We start from the raw sequence: 14,623 nt of genomic DNA on the forward strand, positions 1-14,623 counted from the left end.
ATTAGCTAATTGTACTTTTAACTCTTCTTCCACAAAATAACAAATTGTTCTTATCGTTACTTTTGGCAACCACAATAGTTGCCACAAAATATAAAACTTTAAGTCCAAATTGTCCACCCTACATTGATGCTGTGAGGCTCAATGTAGGGCCTCACCCCGTTAGTCAGACACTTCTGAATAACAAGGTCTCGCTAAAGTGCTGGGCTTTTTTTTTTTTAAGGTTTTAGTGACTCTAGTGGTCTTTATTTGATTGTTAATTGACACGACGAGAGAAGGGTGAAGACATGCGGCAAAAGGTCGCCAGGCCAGGAATCTAAACTGCGACAGCCGCGTCAAGAACTACGGCCTCCTTATGTGGGTTGTGCAACCTCAGCACATCCCTGTGCTTGTTCTTTTTGAACTTTTTCACATTGTTACCTTTTGACACCAAACTCCCTCGCCACCCTGCAAGAAGAAGCATGATATGAAATGCCAATTCTGAACTGCTGCTGCTGTAGAGATTTTTTTTCTTTTGCAGAAGATGGTCCGAGCTGATGGAAAAATAGATGCAGCTAAATCCAGGACAATCCTGGTAGAAAATATTTGAAAGTGGGGTTGAGGTTCATCTTCCAATGACCCTAGACATACAGCCAGAGGTACAATGGAATAGTTTAGTTCAAAGCATATTCATATTTTAACATACCCCAAAGTCCAGACCTAAGTCTGTGATAACTATATGGACATCCTGGTCACCAAAGCACTCTATCCAATCTGACTGAGCTTGAGCTGTGTTGAAACAGAGTCTCTCAATACTGCCAGAGACATATCCCCAAAAAACTTACCTTAAAAATCTTTTAAATATGTTTACTGATCAGACTGGCAGAAAGCAATTTACTAGGTTAAATACATTGTGAAATTAAACACATTTCACGATGTGGGGCACACTGTCCCCCAAAACACTGATATGGCTGGAAACGTAGTTGGTGAGGGCTCCACCCACTCCTTCAACATATTGGGAGACAGGAATTTTTTTGGAGGCCTTGTCTCATCAAGGCCTGGATGGCTCATCAGAAATGTTATCACCTTAACGTAGATAGATCGTCAATTTTAGTTAGGTACTTCTCCCCTGAGCGTCCAAAAAGCATGTGTCATGGATAAAATGAACAAGTAGCTAGTTCAAACTATATTTCATCAAAACACCTGGCTCTGATTCCCCAGATTTCTCACCACCACCTCTGTTGGTCAGAGGTCTGACACTGGGGTTCAGATTTTAGTTCTTCACTCCAGAATGCGTCTGGCCCTCCAGCAGTACAGGACACTACCTGTCCGGCTTACTAACAAAAAGCAGAAACACTAAATGCAGCAAAATCAAACTTCATGAACTACCTGAAATCAAGTCACTTTATCACAGAGCGAATACTGATACGTTTCTGATAGAAACATGATTGGATGTGTGACGATCCCCTTCTGTCCATTAGGTGTCTCTCTTTTTCTTCTTTTCAGGAAGCAGGCGGATGGACTGCTAATTGAACACACCGGGCTGATGATAAAAACTGATGTTCAGCCAGTTACCAACCTGCTTAGTTGGCCTCTGGATCAGACCGGAATGGGCAGCAGCATTGGTTCACACTCCTGTTAGACTGGCTGTGCACTCCTCCCAGAGCCATATCATTTTGTAAATCAATTATTGTTTGTATAGATTTGCTCGTCTGTCTCCCATTTTTGTCATGCCTTTGGGCTAGGCATGACAGATGACAATAATGAATCACCTGTACTAATTGAATCAGCACCTCCTAATTATAATTTTATATGTGAAAATAGAAAAGATAGAGGAAGAAGGGTTGCTACAATTTTTCACGAGTCAGAAACAGAAAATAAGATTAGCTATCATAACTACACAGATGATATACAACTCTACATTACAATGTCACTCTGAACCCATTCAAGCAATGAACAGATACTTAGAACAGACAAATGTGCGGATGTGTCATAACTTTCTCCAGCTGAACAGAAACAAAACGGAAGTTATTTTAGACCCTAAAGAGGGTGTTGTTTATCTGACACCCTATGAATGCATCACTAGTCTCTCCTCCCTCCCAGCCTGAAAATGTCCTACCTGACATGCTGCTCAGAGAAAAAAATATGGCCACAAAGAGACTTTCAGGTGAGTGGGTGAATGAAAATTTGTTAGTTGTGCTTTTGAAAGCTGGCTTTGAGCGAGGCAAGGCAAGACAACGATATGGCATTTATAGTTAACGTGTACGTTGGAGCCCTATTCTCAAATGCAAGTGCAAAGAGAGCTGCTCTGCAAGAGCATTTTCCAAATCGTCCGGTTTGTGTGAATGGTGGCACGTGAGAGCCGAGTTACAAAACTTCAGAGGCGCACTACCAGGCGCTGCAACAACATTGCCTGAACTTGGCACTGTTTACCATTTTTGCACTTGTGTGGTTGTTCAAATTTGGCAGCATGTGACTTGTTCTGGGTCTGCCAGTTTGATAGTCATTTAATCTTTTGTTTCTTTAATCTGTTTTTTTTTATTACTATTTTTGCCAGGCATGAGGAGGGGCAAAGGGAGCTTGAGCCCCTGCCCCTTTTATCCTTGATGTCCCCAGTGCCCTTTTTTTTTTACCCCACCAGGGGGTCTTTTTGTGGGCTCTAGAGTCCCTTTCTACGAAGGAAAGGGGGAAGGAGAGGAGGGAAGACATGCGGTAAACGTCGCCGGGTCCGGGAGTCAAACCCACGACAGCCGCGTCGAGGACTTGAGGCCTCCAAATGTGGGTCGCGCTATCCCCTACGCCACCACGGCACGACCCCCCAGTGCCCTTTTTGAGTTTTTTTTTTTTTTAATTTTTCAAATTTTTATCTATATGTCAGAAGGCCTGCTTGTGCCCCTCAACAATAATATTTTGCCAAAATAAACTAGTCTGGCTGCCCTCAGTGTAATAATGACTCTCAGTTTCTCTGCCTCCATGTTGTTCAGACAACAGGTCCATGGTGGGGGGGGGGGGGGGGATCTGTACCCTCTAACTATCAAATTATGGGCAAGAATTTGTTCATACATTGGTTTGTAAATAAAAACGTAGGTCTGATGTTGACGTTAGAAAAACTGTTTCTGTTCATATTTTCACAATTGTCCTCGCAATAGCGGGAAAAAACCTGCCTCACCCCTAAACACAGAAATGCTTCAGCTGCAGAGAAAACTTCTGACTTTAACTTGGCTACAGGCCCGGTTGGCTACAGGCAGTCTGAGTTGGTCCCCCCGACAGATATAAAGAATGTCTACCTTTATATCAGACATCCTGATATAAGACACTGACTGTCACCACCAGTCGTGACGCAGCTCAAAGCGCCGGTACCACCTGCTGACTGTTCGCTCTGCTTCTCCCTAACGTTACTACCAGGCTAGTTAAAGCCACTCCTGGTGGGACTTGGGCTGGTGGTGAGCGGCTGTAAATAGAAGTTATTGCAGAACCTCAAGTGTTAAAGGAATTGCCCATGGACCTTACCAAGCTCCGCCCACAACCGACCTAGAAAATCCCACCTGGCCGCAAGTCTCAAACAAAGCCTTGCGGCACTTTGTTTCTATGTAAACATGGCGTCTTCCACTTCGACTGATTCTCTGCAGTGTATTTCTGACTCGATTAGTGCATCATTTCTACCGGATTTTCACAATATATAAGCTACTACAATGGACAGAAGAACTAAGAAGTTCATGTCATCTTTTTTGGATGAAATCAAGGTGTTTGAACCACGCGATGCCTCCAATATTGTGCACGTCACATCAAACTGCTTTCGCTCGATGAGGAAAATGGCAGATCCACACACTCTCTACATCAATATAGCTGTGGACAAGATCACTGATGCCTATTGTTCTTGCAAGGCTGGGCATTCATTGTTTTGTAGGTTACTTTTGAAATCAGTGGGTGATTCCTGTGGTTCGTTGGCAAATGTTTGAGTGTGCCTAGGCCTGATACACTGTACGTGTTGCTAGAGTGGCTAACATGAGTAACAGGGGCTACCAGGGGATTCCAGGTAGATTCCAGAGATGCACAATGCAGAGGCTGTTCATGCAGGGCCGGCCCAAGGTAATATAGACAAAATCCTCTGTCCCCTCACCCCCAAAACCTGTCCTACTAAGAACCTTAGCATCACTAACATGTTTAAATATAGATAAGGTGAAGTCTGTGAGAGGGAGACCAGGTTTATTGCCGAGTTTAAAATCAATCACTGATTATTGGTTATTTGCTGTGATGTATTTGTGAACAAACCCAACTCAAACACAAAGATTACACCATATTGTAGCCATGGTAACACAACAATTGTTTGACTGTCATCAAATCATCTTGATAGTTTTATCAAGGTGATTCTTTAAACTTTTACAAAGTAAACTACCTAATTAAATCCCAAATGTATTTTTTCCCCTCAGCTTAATGCATTAAATAAAATATATAACATTGTCATTCTCTATGAATGAATGCTACAGGTTTAGATCTATAGTCTGTGTTACAATTCAACCATTTCTAGGGGGCCCTGAATGCCTGGAGGGCCCCTACCAGCAGCTACCGAGTTTTCTTTGCCTTGATATCCCAGTCTTATAATTCTAGACCTCAGAGGTGCTAACATCAAAAAATTATATATTGTTCACCCCTTTGAGCTTTTTTTGATCTATAAATCAGTCTGCAGCCAAGTTGTTGTAGAGGTTACATAGATATTATTAGGGCTTAATTAGTAAAATGGCAGCAAATTTTCTTATTTCATAACTTCATAACCAGCGACCTTCTCTCCGATGGTCGGAGAGAAGTCTGAGACCTACAGTCTCAGACGAACTCAGCCCTGACGGACTGTCAGCAGCAGAAACGGCAACAATATACCTGTTGGGGAAAATATACTACATTTGCTTTGCATTGTCCCCACGTGATGGCAATGACGTGGGGACGTAGGATCCAATTAAATTCTTGATTAATATGGGTTGTTGCTATGTTGCTGTACAGTGTTTTAAGATCTTGTTCAATATGCCCTTTTTAACTTTGAGACCCTGCCCCTCCAAAGGTCTCTGCACAGCCCTGATGTTTGCAATAGTTATATTAAAAGCACTAAAGGACTCCTTTTTATATTTCCTTGTCCATTCTTGCTTGGTGATTTATTTATTTTTTTGCTGTGGTATTGTTTATTAAAGGTCTAGTGTTGACCAAAGAAAACTAATGAAGTTAATGTTTCACTAACTTTATTAGTGAAAAACATCTTTGTGCAACTGATGGCTACATTAATAAATATTTAAATTTTGCAGTGCCAAAGTGTGATTTTGTATGCAAATTAGAAAAACATTATCAGTCCATTTCAAAAGAGTACACCAGTGACAATTTACATGCTGTATAGTTCAAAATAACATTGGAGAAAAATATTGTCATATATCTCATGTATCGTGATATATTAAAAAAATTAATAAATAAATAAAATACTGGTTGACGGGGTGCTGATGCATTTCAATCATTGAACAAGAGGCAGGTACAGATTACCAATCCATGGAAAGTAACAAGATAAGCAAGCACACAGGCTTTCTCACATAGGGCCAGTTAACTTAACCTAAAACAACTCTCATGGCTACTCTGCAAGGAGAAGCCAGGGTAGCCAGAGAAAACTCATACATGCATGGGAGAAAATGCAAACCCCATCCAGAAAGAAGCAAGGCTGGGATTAGAACCCAGGACCTAAGTGCTCCAAGGCAACAGTGAAAAGTGTTAAGAAGTGTTTTAGATTGATTTTATTTTTACAGTATCAACCTACTTTAGTCTTGGCATCTTTACATAAAGATGCCAAGAGAGTCATTTCTACAGGCAATATGGTTAGATGGTTCCAATAGAACCTCACTTCAAGAATCCAGCCCTATTCCTTTAACGTTTAACAAGTTCTGATTAACTCGTGGAACATTTATCATACTATTGCTAATTGTTGTGAAATGGAATAAAGTGAATCTAAATACTTTAGTAAAGAAAGGTTTCTAGGTTAAAGATACAACACTTCAAAACATTTTACTTAGTTTTGTAGTCAGCTTCTGTTCACATTTTATATGGATGTAAATGAGACAATGATTAAATACAAATTTTAAATAAAAAGTCTTTACAACACATAGGAATTTAGGAATTTTGCATCCCAATTAGCAAAATTATGCATAATTGGGCGGAACTCCAACCAGAAGATGGCAGCAAATGGCTTCCAGTACCAGGATTGTCAAAACTACCCAGTAACAAGCTGCAAAAAATAAATGAATATTAAGAATGTCTCTGCATTCATTGAGTACTTCTTGAAAGTACTTGTAAGTATTATAAATTAAATATTAAACAGTTTTTTCACATTTATGTAATTTGGAAGAATACAGATAAAACTGCTGTGATTTGATAGCTAGAAGAATATTCTATTCAACAATTTTATCTCTAGAGTATAGAGGGCCACATAAAATTTTTGGCAGGCTGGATTTGTGCTTTACATGACCAACTAATGCCTGCCATAGTTGATTGCATACATTACCTTTTCTTTGTGGTGGTGTGATCCACGTTTTTTTCCTAATGTGCCGCTAAGACAGAAAAACTGGCACTACTCAGGTCTCAGCATCAGGAAATGGCTTTGTACTTTTTTGGCGCCTTATCAAGAGTAGAGGACCCCAAAGTGCTTCACACTATAGTCATTCACGCACACACTCACACACTGTTGGCAAGCTGCCCTTGGGCAGTCTGACAGAGGCCAGGCTGCTTCCAGGTCCACCTGAAGCACCCTGGCCTCTGACCTCCACCAGCAGATAAGTCAGGTGAAGTGTCTTGGCCAAAGACAGAACGACAGAGGCAGGTGAAGCGGGGATCGAACCAGCAGCCTGCTGAATGCGGAGCGAACTCCTACCATTGTTGGAACCCAAAATATGGGATTTTGTGTAATTTCGAATCCTTTCACATCTTTGAAATATATGTATAACATTCTCCTGCCCTAGAGCTTGTGTCTTGGAATCATATGTAAAATTCACACACTTGTTCTTCATTAAGAACAATACTGTGCACTAGGTGCACAGGGTAGAGCTTTTCTTGCTAAGTTTTTCTCATGTTGAAGAACCTCTGAGTGCCTCCATGTGGTAGATAATTACTAGCCAATTCATTCAGAAAACAGAAAAAGCTGTCAGCTTTCAGTTTTTAATGCTGCAGTGCCAAAGTCCATACTTTCTAAGTTCACACTTAGAATGATTATAGTTGGTGGTTAATGTTTTTGGATTGCATTTTAAGCTGTGGCTTCAAACATAAACTTTAATTGTATAAATTCAGCCTTAGGTGAAGCAAGCAAACAGAGAAATCTTTAACAGTCACTTTGGTAAAAGGCCACGTAGCATAGTCCTGCTCCACTGACAACTTGCACAAAAGTAGAAAAACACTGAATGAACAGGCACCAATGAGACACCAAAGTACGCAAAGTATAGCATTAGTGCAAGAGGAAATTTTCACTGCAGAGCGACAAAAACAGTACCTTGTCCTCAGAGTAACAGTCCTCATGGAAATCATAAATGTTAGTTTTGTGGTCTACATGCACCTTTAGATATCAGAAGAGATGTTTGGATATGACTTGTTCTGAATATTACATCAAGATGAAGAGAAAGGATACCAATACTGCACATTGAACTGCTGGGTAGAAGTTAGACGACATTCTCATGAACACTTGACATAGTGCACAATCACAAAAAATACTTACACAGACGAAGCCTGGTACAATCAAAATGACCAGAAAGATCTAAAAAAAGAAGAAAAAGAAAATTTCACAACAGCACCTGGTGCTTTTTTTGTGTTTGCTTCTTTTTAAAGTCAGTTTTCTTTTTCTGATCTTTTAATCATCTTCCAAGGTGGTTTCCATGACAACTTGATCAGCGATTATGTAACCAGGTGGTTCCACTGAAGAACTGGCATCCCTTCCATCCATAGACCAGTGTTCAGGAGCGGTGTAGCTGTGGGAGAAGTGTATGTGGTCACTTATAGTTCTGACAAATAAAACCCAGGATACTCACCCAAAGCTTATCTCGAAAATGGATAAGCAACAAGAAAAACATGACAACACATGCAGGAGCATCGGAGACAGCTAGTATTAGAAGCAGTTATGAGGCCAAGTTATGGAGGTTTTCAAAGAAAGTTTGAATCTTAAGGACCATTTGGCAAAAAAAAGTCCAAATTCAAAATTCTTATAGGGGCAGTAGTCTGTTTTCCAGCCACATAGCACAATCAAGTAACTGGTAGTAGTTATGTTACTTTAAAATGTTATAAAAATGCCCTATATATCAAATATGACTTTAAAGAAATTTGACTTTATAATCTAACATATTTAAATTGAGCCACAGTCTCTTTAAGAATGTTCTGCTCCTTCCAACACTACACCTACAGAAAGTCATCACAGCATCGCTCCTCTTTAACAATGTTTTAGGCCAAAAAAAATGTCGCCACCTGGATTTAACTAAGCAAATAGGTACAAGCCTCCTATTGGATAAGTAGTGCATAGGCGATTATCTTTCAGCTGACAACAAGTTATTTAACCCCAGCTGATGCAATGAGTAACTCCTCATTTCTTAAACAACCATGGCAAAAGACACATCCTGTGGTCGTGGAAAAGACATTAGTCTGTTTAAGAAGGGTCAAATCATTGGCATGCATCAAGCAGAGAAAACATCTAAGGAGATTGCAGAAACTACTAGAATTGGGTTAAGAACTGTCCAACGCATCATTAAAAACTGGAAGGATGGTGGGGAACCATCGTCTTCCAGGAAGAAATGTGGTCGGAAAAAAATCCTGAATGATCGTGATCGGCGATTACTTAAATGTTTGGTCAAATCAAATCGAAGAAAAACAACAGCAGAACTCAGGAGTATGTTTAATTGTGAACGCAAAAGCATTTCCACACGCACAATGCGAAGGGAACTCAAGGGGTTGGGATTGAACAGCTGTGTAGCCGTAAGAAAACCTCTAATCAGTAAGGCTAACCAGAAAAAAAGGCTTCAGTTTGCTAGGGAGCATAAAGATTGGACTCTGGAGGAATGGAAGAGGGTCATGTGGTCTGATGAGTCCAGATTTACCCTGTTCCAGAGTGATGGGCGCATCAGGGTAAGAAGAGAGGCAGGTGAAGTGATGCACCCATCATGCCTGGTATAGAATAGAATAGAATTACTTTATTCATCCGAGCAGGGAAATTATTTAGCAGTTACAGCAGCATAGAGGCAAGACACACAACAACCACCACTGAGTAGCAATTGTAGACAAAATAAAAATTAAACAGTAGTGCCTACTGTACAAGCCTGTGGGGGCAGTGCTATGATCTGGGGTTGCTGCAGTTGGTCAGGTCTAGGTTCAGCAACATTGTGTGCCCAAAGAATGAGGTCAGCTGACTACCTGAATATACTGAATGACCAGGTTATTCCATCAGTGGATTTTGTCTTCCCAAATGGAACGGGCATATTCCAAGATGACAATGCCAGGATTCATGGGGCTCACATTGTGAAAGAGTGGTTCAGGGAGCATGAGACATCTTTTTCACACATGGATTGGCCACCACAGAGTCCAGACCTTAACCCCATTGAGAATCGTTGGGATGTGCTGGAGAAGGCTTTGCACAGTGGTCAGGCTCTCCTATCATCAATACAAGATCTTGGTGAAAGATTCATGCAACACTGGATGGAAATAAATCTTGTGACACTGCAGAAGCTTATTGAAACAATGCCACAGCGAATGCAGGCTGTAATCAAAGCTAAAAGCGGTCCAACAAAATATTAGAGAGTGTGACCATTTTTTGGTGGCGACTTTTTTTTTGGCCAGGCAGTGTATTTGCTAATTGCTGCTGGCTAGTCTGAAGGAGCTGAGAGTGGGGGAAGGCAGAGGGGTGGAAAGTAGGAAGTAAGAACCTTGGAAACTGCAGCTCTGAAGTGGACGTTTGTCCTTGAAAGCAGTGCTCAGTTCCTCCAAGCGTTTTGTACAGGATTCTCTTGCCACAAGAGATTAAAGGATTTCTCAAACATGCTATAATCAAGGCTATATTTATAAATCAAAAACATCCAGGTATGTTCTTGATAATGGAATAACATTACAAGGAAAAGCTAAAACAATCAATTATGCATAGTACTACCCCTTTAAGGTATGAAAAATGGTAAATGACTTCTACTTGTACAGCACTTTATCAGGTCCAGAAAACCTGATAAAGCGATTTTCTTTCCAGAAAATCTGACTGAACAGAGTCCAGTCAATAAAAACAGGATGCTAAGATAACCTAGTCTAACAGATGATTGAAGGTTCCCCACTAAAGAAAGAGCTTCACTGACCATTCCACTCTCCTGTTGCTTAAACACAGTTCAGATCAAGGTAAGCATTGGGAAATTTACTGTCCTTTGGTCCAAAATAGCATTTTATCTAAATTACTGTTCAAGCTTGTTTCTGGGCATTTGCTCTGGGTGGGGGTTTGGTGGGATGGGGGTACACCACAGGTTAGAATCAAATCTTGTAGTGTGGCTGTTGTGTGAAGACACTACATTCAGTCATTCACACATTATATCACAGCTACCCTTGCCCCCCTTACCACCACCACCAGTAAGAAGGATGAAGTGCCTTGCCCAAGGACACTTTGGGGGCTCAAACCAGAAACCCACACAGTTGCAGGACAAACTCCTACCACAGTCGCCATGGCTACCCCATGTAAAAAATATTGATGTATATCCAACATGTCATGTTAGTATTATGTGAAAGCACATTACATTAATGTTGAATGACACGAGTGCTAGACTTCTGAAACTTACTCCTCACTTTTCATTTGAAATCCTATTATAGGTAGAGGAGAGGACAAGAGGCCTTGAGACTGCATGTGTCTAACCATCATATGGTCTTCAACTTGTTCCCCTGGAGGCACCATAGAATTATCATTACTGGAACTGGTGGTGAAGGTCTGATCTACATCAGCCTGCAGGTAAAATGGAGGGGGAGGGTGGTCACAGTAGGTCTCAGAGGTCGGCGAGGACGCAGCAGTTTGATTGCTGCTGCTGGATGTGTTGGCATCCAGCATTTCCAGGAGAAGGTTGTACACCAGAACCACGTTCTTCTTCTTCATGGTCGACAAGTGGTCCATGCCTTTGTTGCTGTGGAGAGAGAAGGTGAAGAACTGAAAAAGCCATGTTCACTATGTCTTCTCTGAAACTCAAAAGAAACTGTCTCATGTTTCATTTGATGTATTTCAGTGTATTGTAATGGAATTCTATGTTACAAATTACATGGGAGGTGTTAAAAGTTTGAATATTGTTTTAGAACTTAAGCCTGCTTTAAACTTCTCCATAGCCATTTCCCTGACCTATCTGCAGTGTTTATGATAACGGTTGATTGCTAGTGTTCCCAAATACACTAACACTAAAATTAGTGTTAGTGTTCCAGCTGGTGGAGTTTAGGTATCACTTACATAAACCAGTAAGTGAAACATTTTGATGTTAAACTTAGAAACCAAGTTAGACATACGATCACACATTTCCCCTCTCATTACAACCACAGAGTGGTCAAAAAATTCTACAATTTAAACTAACTGGAGAAAGTAATTAAAACATTAAAATACTTTGTAGCAGTTATACTTGAAAAGCTCCCACTCCAAACTGTGAGGAAATGGGATGGTAGAATGCATTCTACTTTGCTGAGCTTGACAACAGGGGAAAGAAACAGCAGAAATCTGATTGGAATTACAACATGCTAAGATGTTAAGACAATGTTAAGACATGGTAAGATATCATCACAATAAATGGGTGAAAACAGAATGGCACACTATTTGTGAAAAAAGTTCAATTGTGAACAATTTTGTGTTGGTCTGTTACATAAATCTCAGTGATATACACTAAGGATTGTGGTTGGAATGTGACAGAATGGAAAGTTCAATGAGTGAGAGATTCTGTCATATATGGATGCTTCTTCATTATGTCATTTTCAGACGTGTGCACCTGACATGACGAATGTGGGAGAGCAGCATGGTGAGGTGGCCAAGGCGAAGAGTTTGCTGCTGCGTGGACAATCCCAGTTTGGAAATGGCCCAAACTAGAGCATCAATGACTGAGTCCAGAAGGTGCAGCAGCTTGTTCCTGCTCTCTAGTTCCTCCGTAGTCTGTGGGGAGTTTGTACATAGATCTGAAAAAACAAACAAACATATTTTACATACATTTTTAACTCAACAACACTGTCCTTGGCAGCCCTATCCCAGTAAATTCAACCCAAAGTCAAACTCATAAAACCTACAATATTGTCAAAGATTTACTGACCTAAGCATGCTAAATACTGCCATCAGTGGCTCCAACTGATAGCAGCTTGACTTACCTTCTCAATTACTCAGCATTTTTAATTGCCTACTTTGGGGCACACACAGTTGATCTTAAAACATAGAAAAACATTAATAAGTACAAGTTAATATCATGGTCATCTTGATAGAATTGATCATTGTGGATACCTCTCGCTTCATATTTGTTTGTGCATACATCAAAGCAACACACACAAACAATTCCTCATTTCCTTTCCTCACATTTAGATCTAGATTTGTTAGATCTAGATCTGTTTGATCTAGATCTGATTTCCATAGAAACAGTTAACAGTCTTCCTTTGCTGGAGACCATGTCTCTGGTCCCTCCGCCCAAGCTGCTTCTCCACCTACATCTGCCATCTTCAAACCTCTGAACTGTTTCCCCCTGATTTTATCAAAAGATGTTTTTTCTCATGATGTTTTGACATCATGAGAAAGATGAAACCCTCCACTTGTGAGCCTTACCCAGCCTCCTTCGAAAAATCACAAATCACCGCCTCAAGTTCTCCGATACCTCTCTTAAAAACCACTCTCTCTAATCTGGTCATGACCCCTTCATCTTAAAGATAGCCAAAATCAGATCATGCTTCAAAAAATCCACTCTTGACCCAGAAGTCCTTTCAAATTACAGACCTATATCCAATCTGCCCTTCATATCATACAGCACAGAGACCGCGCTTGTGAGTCGGAAATGACCTCCTGATGTAATATGATGCTGACTCTCCCTCCCTCCTCATCCTCCTGCTGCTTTCAACAGTCGATCATGGCATCTTATTCAACCAGCTTCAACTCAACACAAGATGCACTGACATTGCCCTCCATTGGTTCCAGTACTTACCTCCCAAATCAGATAAAATTAATCGCCATGAGTTAGTCCACATCAAATCCAAACACAGTCATCCTCAGTATTCCTCAGGGTTCAATCCTTGGTCCCAACCTCTTTATTCTTTACCTCCTTCCCAATTGGTTAAGTCATCAACCGTCATGGTTTGTCCATTCACTGCTATTTCTGATGACACGCAGCTTTATGTGAATGCCACTGCTGTAACCAGGATAGATAAAGTATAAAGCATCCTCATCAAAACTTGTCTAGAGAAGATAAGGTCATAGACAGCGCACTATTTTCTCCAACTCAACAGCTCCAAAACTGAAGCCATTCTAGTGGGTACATCTCATCATCCACAAACAGCAAGAGACATGTTGTCTAAACATTGTTTTTCAAATCCATTAATCTTGAATTTCGAGTTTTAACTTAATACTGCAATTTAAACTAAATAATTATTTCACAATATAAAATAAAAAAATATCCTGACCTAGTTAAAGAGCACACATTTCTTTATTTTTTCACTCACAATATAAAGATAAAATGAGTACTTAATTTACTATAGAATAATTTCAATTTTTGTTTCAAATTGCATTAACAAAACGTCTGACTAAATAAAGAATTATATTAAACATCACAATGAATTCTGGAATGCCCTCCCTGACGCCACAATGCACTGACTATTTTACAAAAGGCATTTCTTTTTAGCAAAATTTTGGTTCATTTTCTTAGATATTGGCTTTAATCTCTTTTATTTATTTATTTAATAATTATTCATGTTTGAGAAATCCTTTAATCTCCTGTGGCAACCATTCACCTGTGCAAAATGCCTGGGTGGACCTTGGAATCTGAGGCTCCTCCTCGGAGTTACTAACAAAAGTCTGAATTACAGCCATATAGTAGAAAAAAACAGCTATAGTAAGATACTACAGCCTCATGAAGTGTGAGGTTTGCATGTTTCTACAGAGCCTTTATTCTGATCATCTGGCTCATCAACAAACCCAAAGACTGTTTGTTTGTAACAAACACTCAGGATGAAAAATTAGACAATGGACGAGAGGATAAGCTATAAATCAACCTGTCCACCTATAATGAGTACAGAGGACACATGAAAGAGGAGAGACACAACTTTCTTCTTATCTAAATTCATCATTCCCGTTACCTCCGGATTTTTCCTCCACCTTTCACCATATCTCTTCTTGCACAATTTGTCCTCTTTTGGAAGACCAGCCAAGCTGCAGCAGAGCAGAATCAATAGAGAGCAGACCCTGGCAGAGTGGTGTGTTCTGTTGGGAGGAGGAAACTTTGTTCGAAAAGGTCAGTCACCTCCATGAAACCTGTAACATGTCTGCTGGTCAGGAGGAGGGGCAGGAAGAGGGTGCTGTGACCACTGGAAACCACTGCATCCTGTACTGGCAGGTCATTTCATCCACATATTCCTACAAATCAGTAGAAAAAAGCTCTCTGCATGGGTGTTTACCCAAACCTAACCATGA

At 40.4% G+C, this 14,623-nt stretch overlaps 1 protein-coding gene across 10 annotated transcripts in view; it reads right to left on the reverse strand.

The window, feature by feature from the left end:
- Window positions 1-7,246: 7,246 nt before the first annotated feature.
- The window catches only part of LOC102221770 (estrogen receptor beta-like), a 66,803-nt gene continuing 59,426 nt past the window's right edge, over window positions 7,247-14,623 (reverse strand). For 7 of the 10 annotated variants that reach the window (XM_023352697.1, XM_023352696.1, XM_023352699.1 and 4 more), the window contains 3 exons: window positions 11,955-12,138; window positions 10,779-11,114; window positions 7,247-7,955 (listed from right to left, as the gene is read on the reverse strand). In XM_023352697.1, the coding sequence (XP_023208465.1) occupies window positions 7,838-7,955; window positions 10,779-11,114; window positions 11,955-12,138 (638 nt within the window). In that variant the 3' untranslated portion in view covers window positions 7,247-7,837. The other 3 variants (XR_002754479.1, XR_002754478.1, XM_023352700.1) reach the window with 3 other exon arrangements.

Source organism: Xiphophorus maculatus, chromosome 19, assembly GCF_002775205.1.
Source record: "Xiphophorus maculatus strain JP 163 A chromosome 19, X_maculatus-5.0-male, whole genome shotgun sequence".
Lineage (NCBI taxonomy): Eukaryota > Metazoa > Chordata > Actinopteri > Cyprinodontiformes > Poeciliidae > Xiphophorus > Xiphophorus maculatus.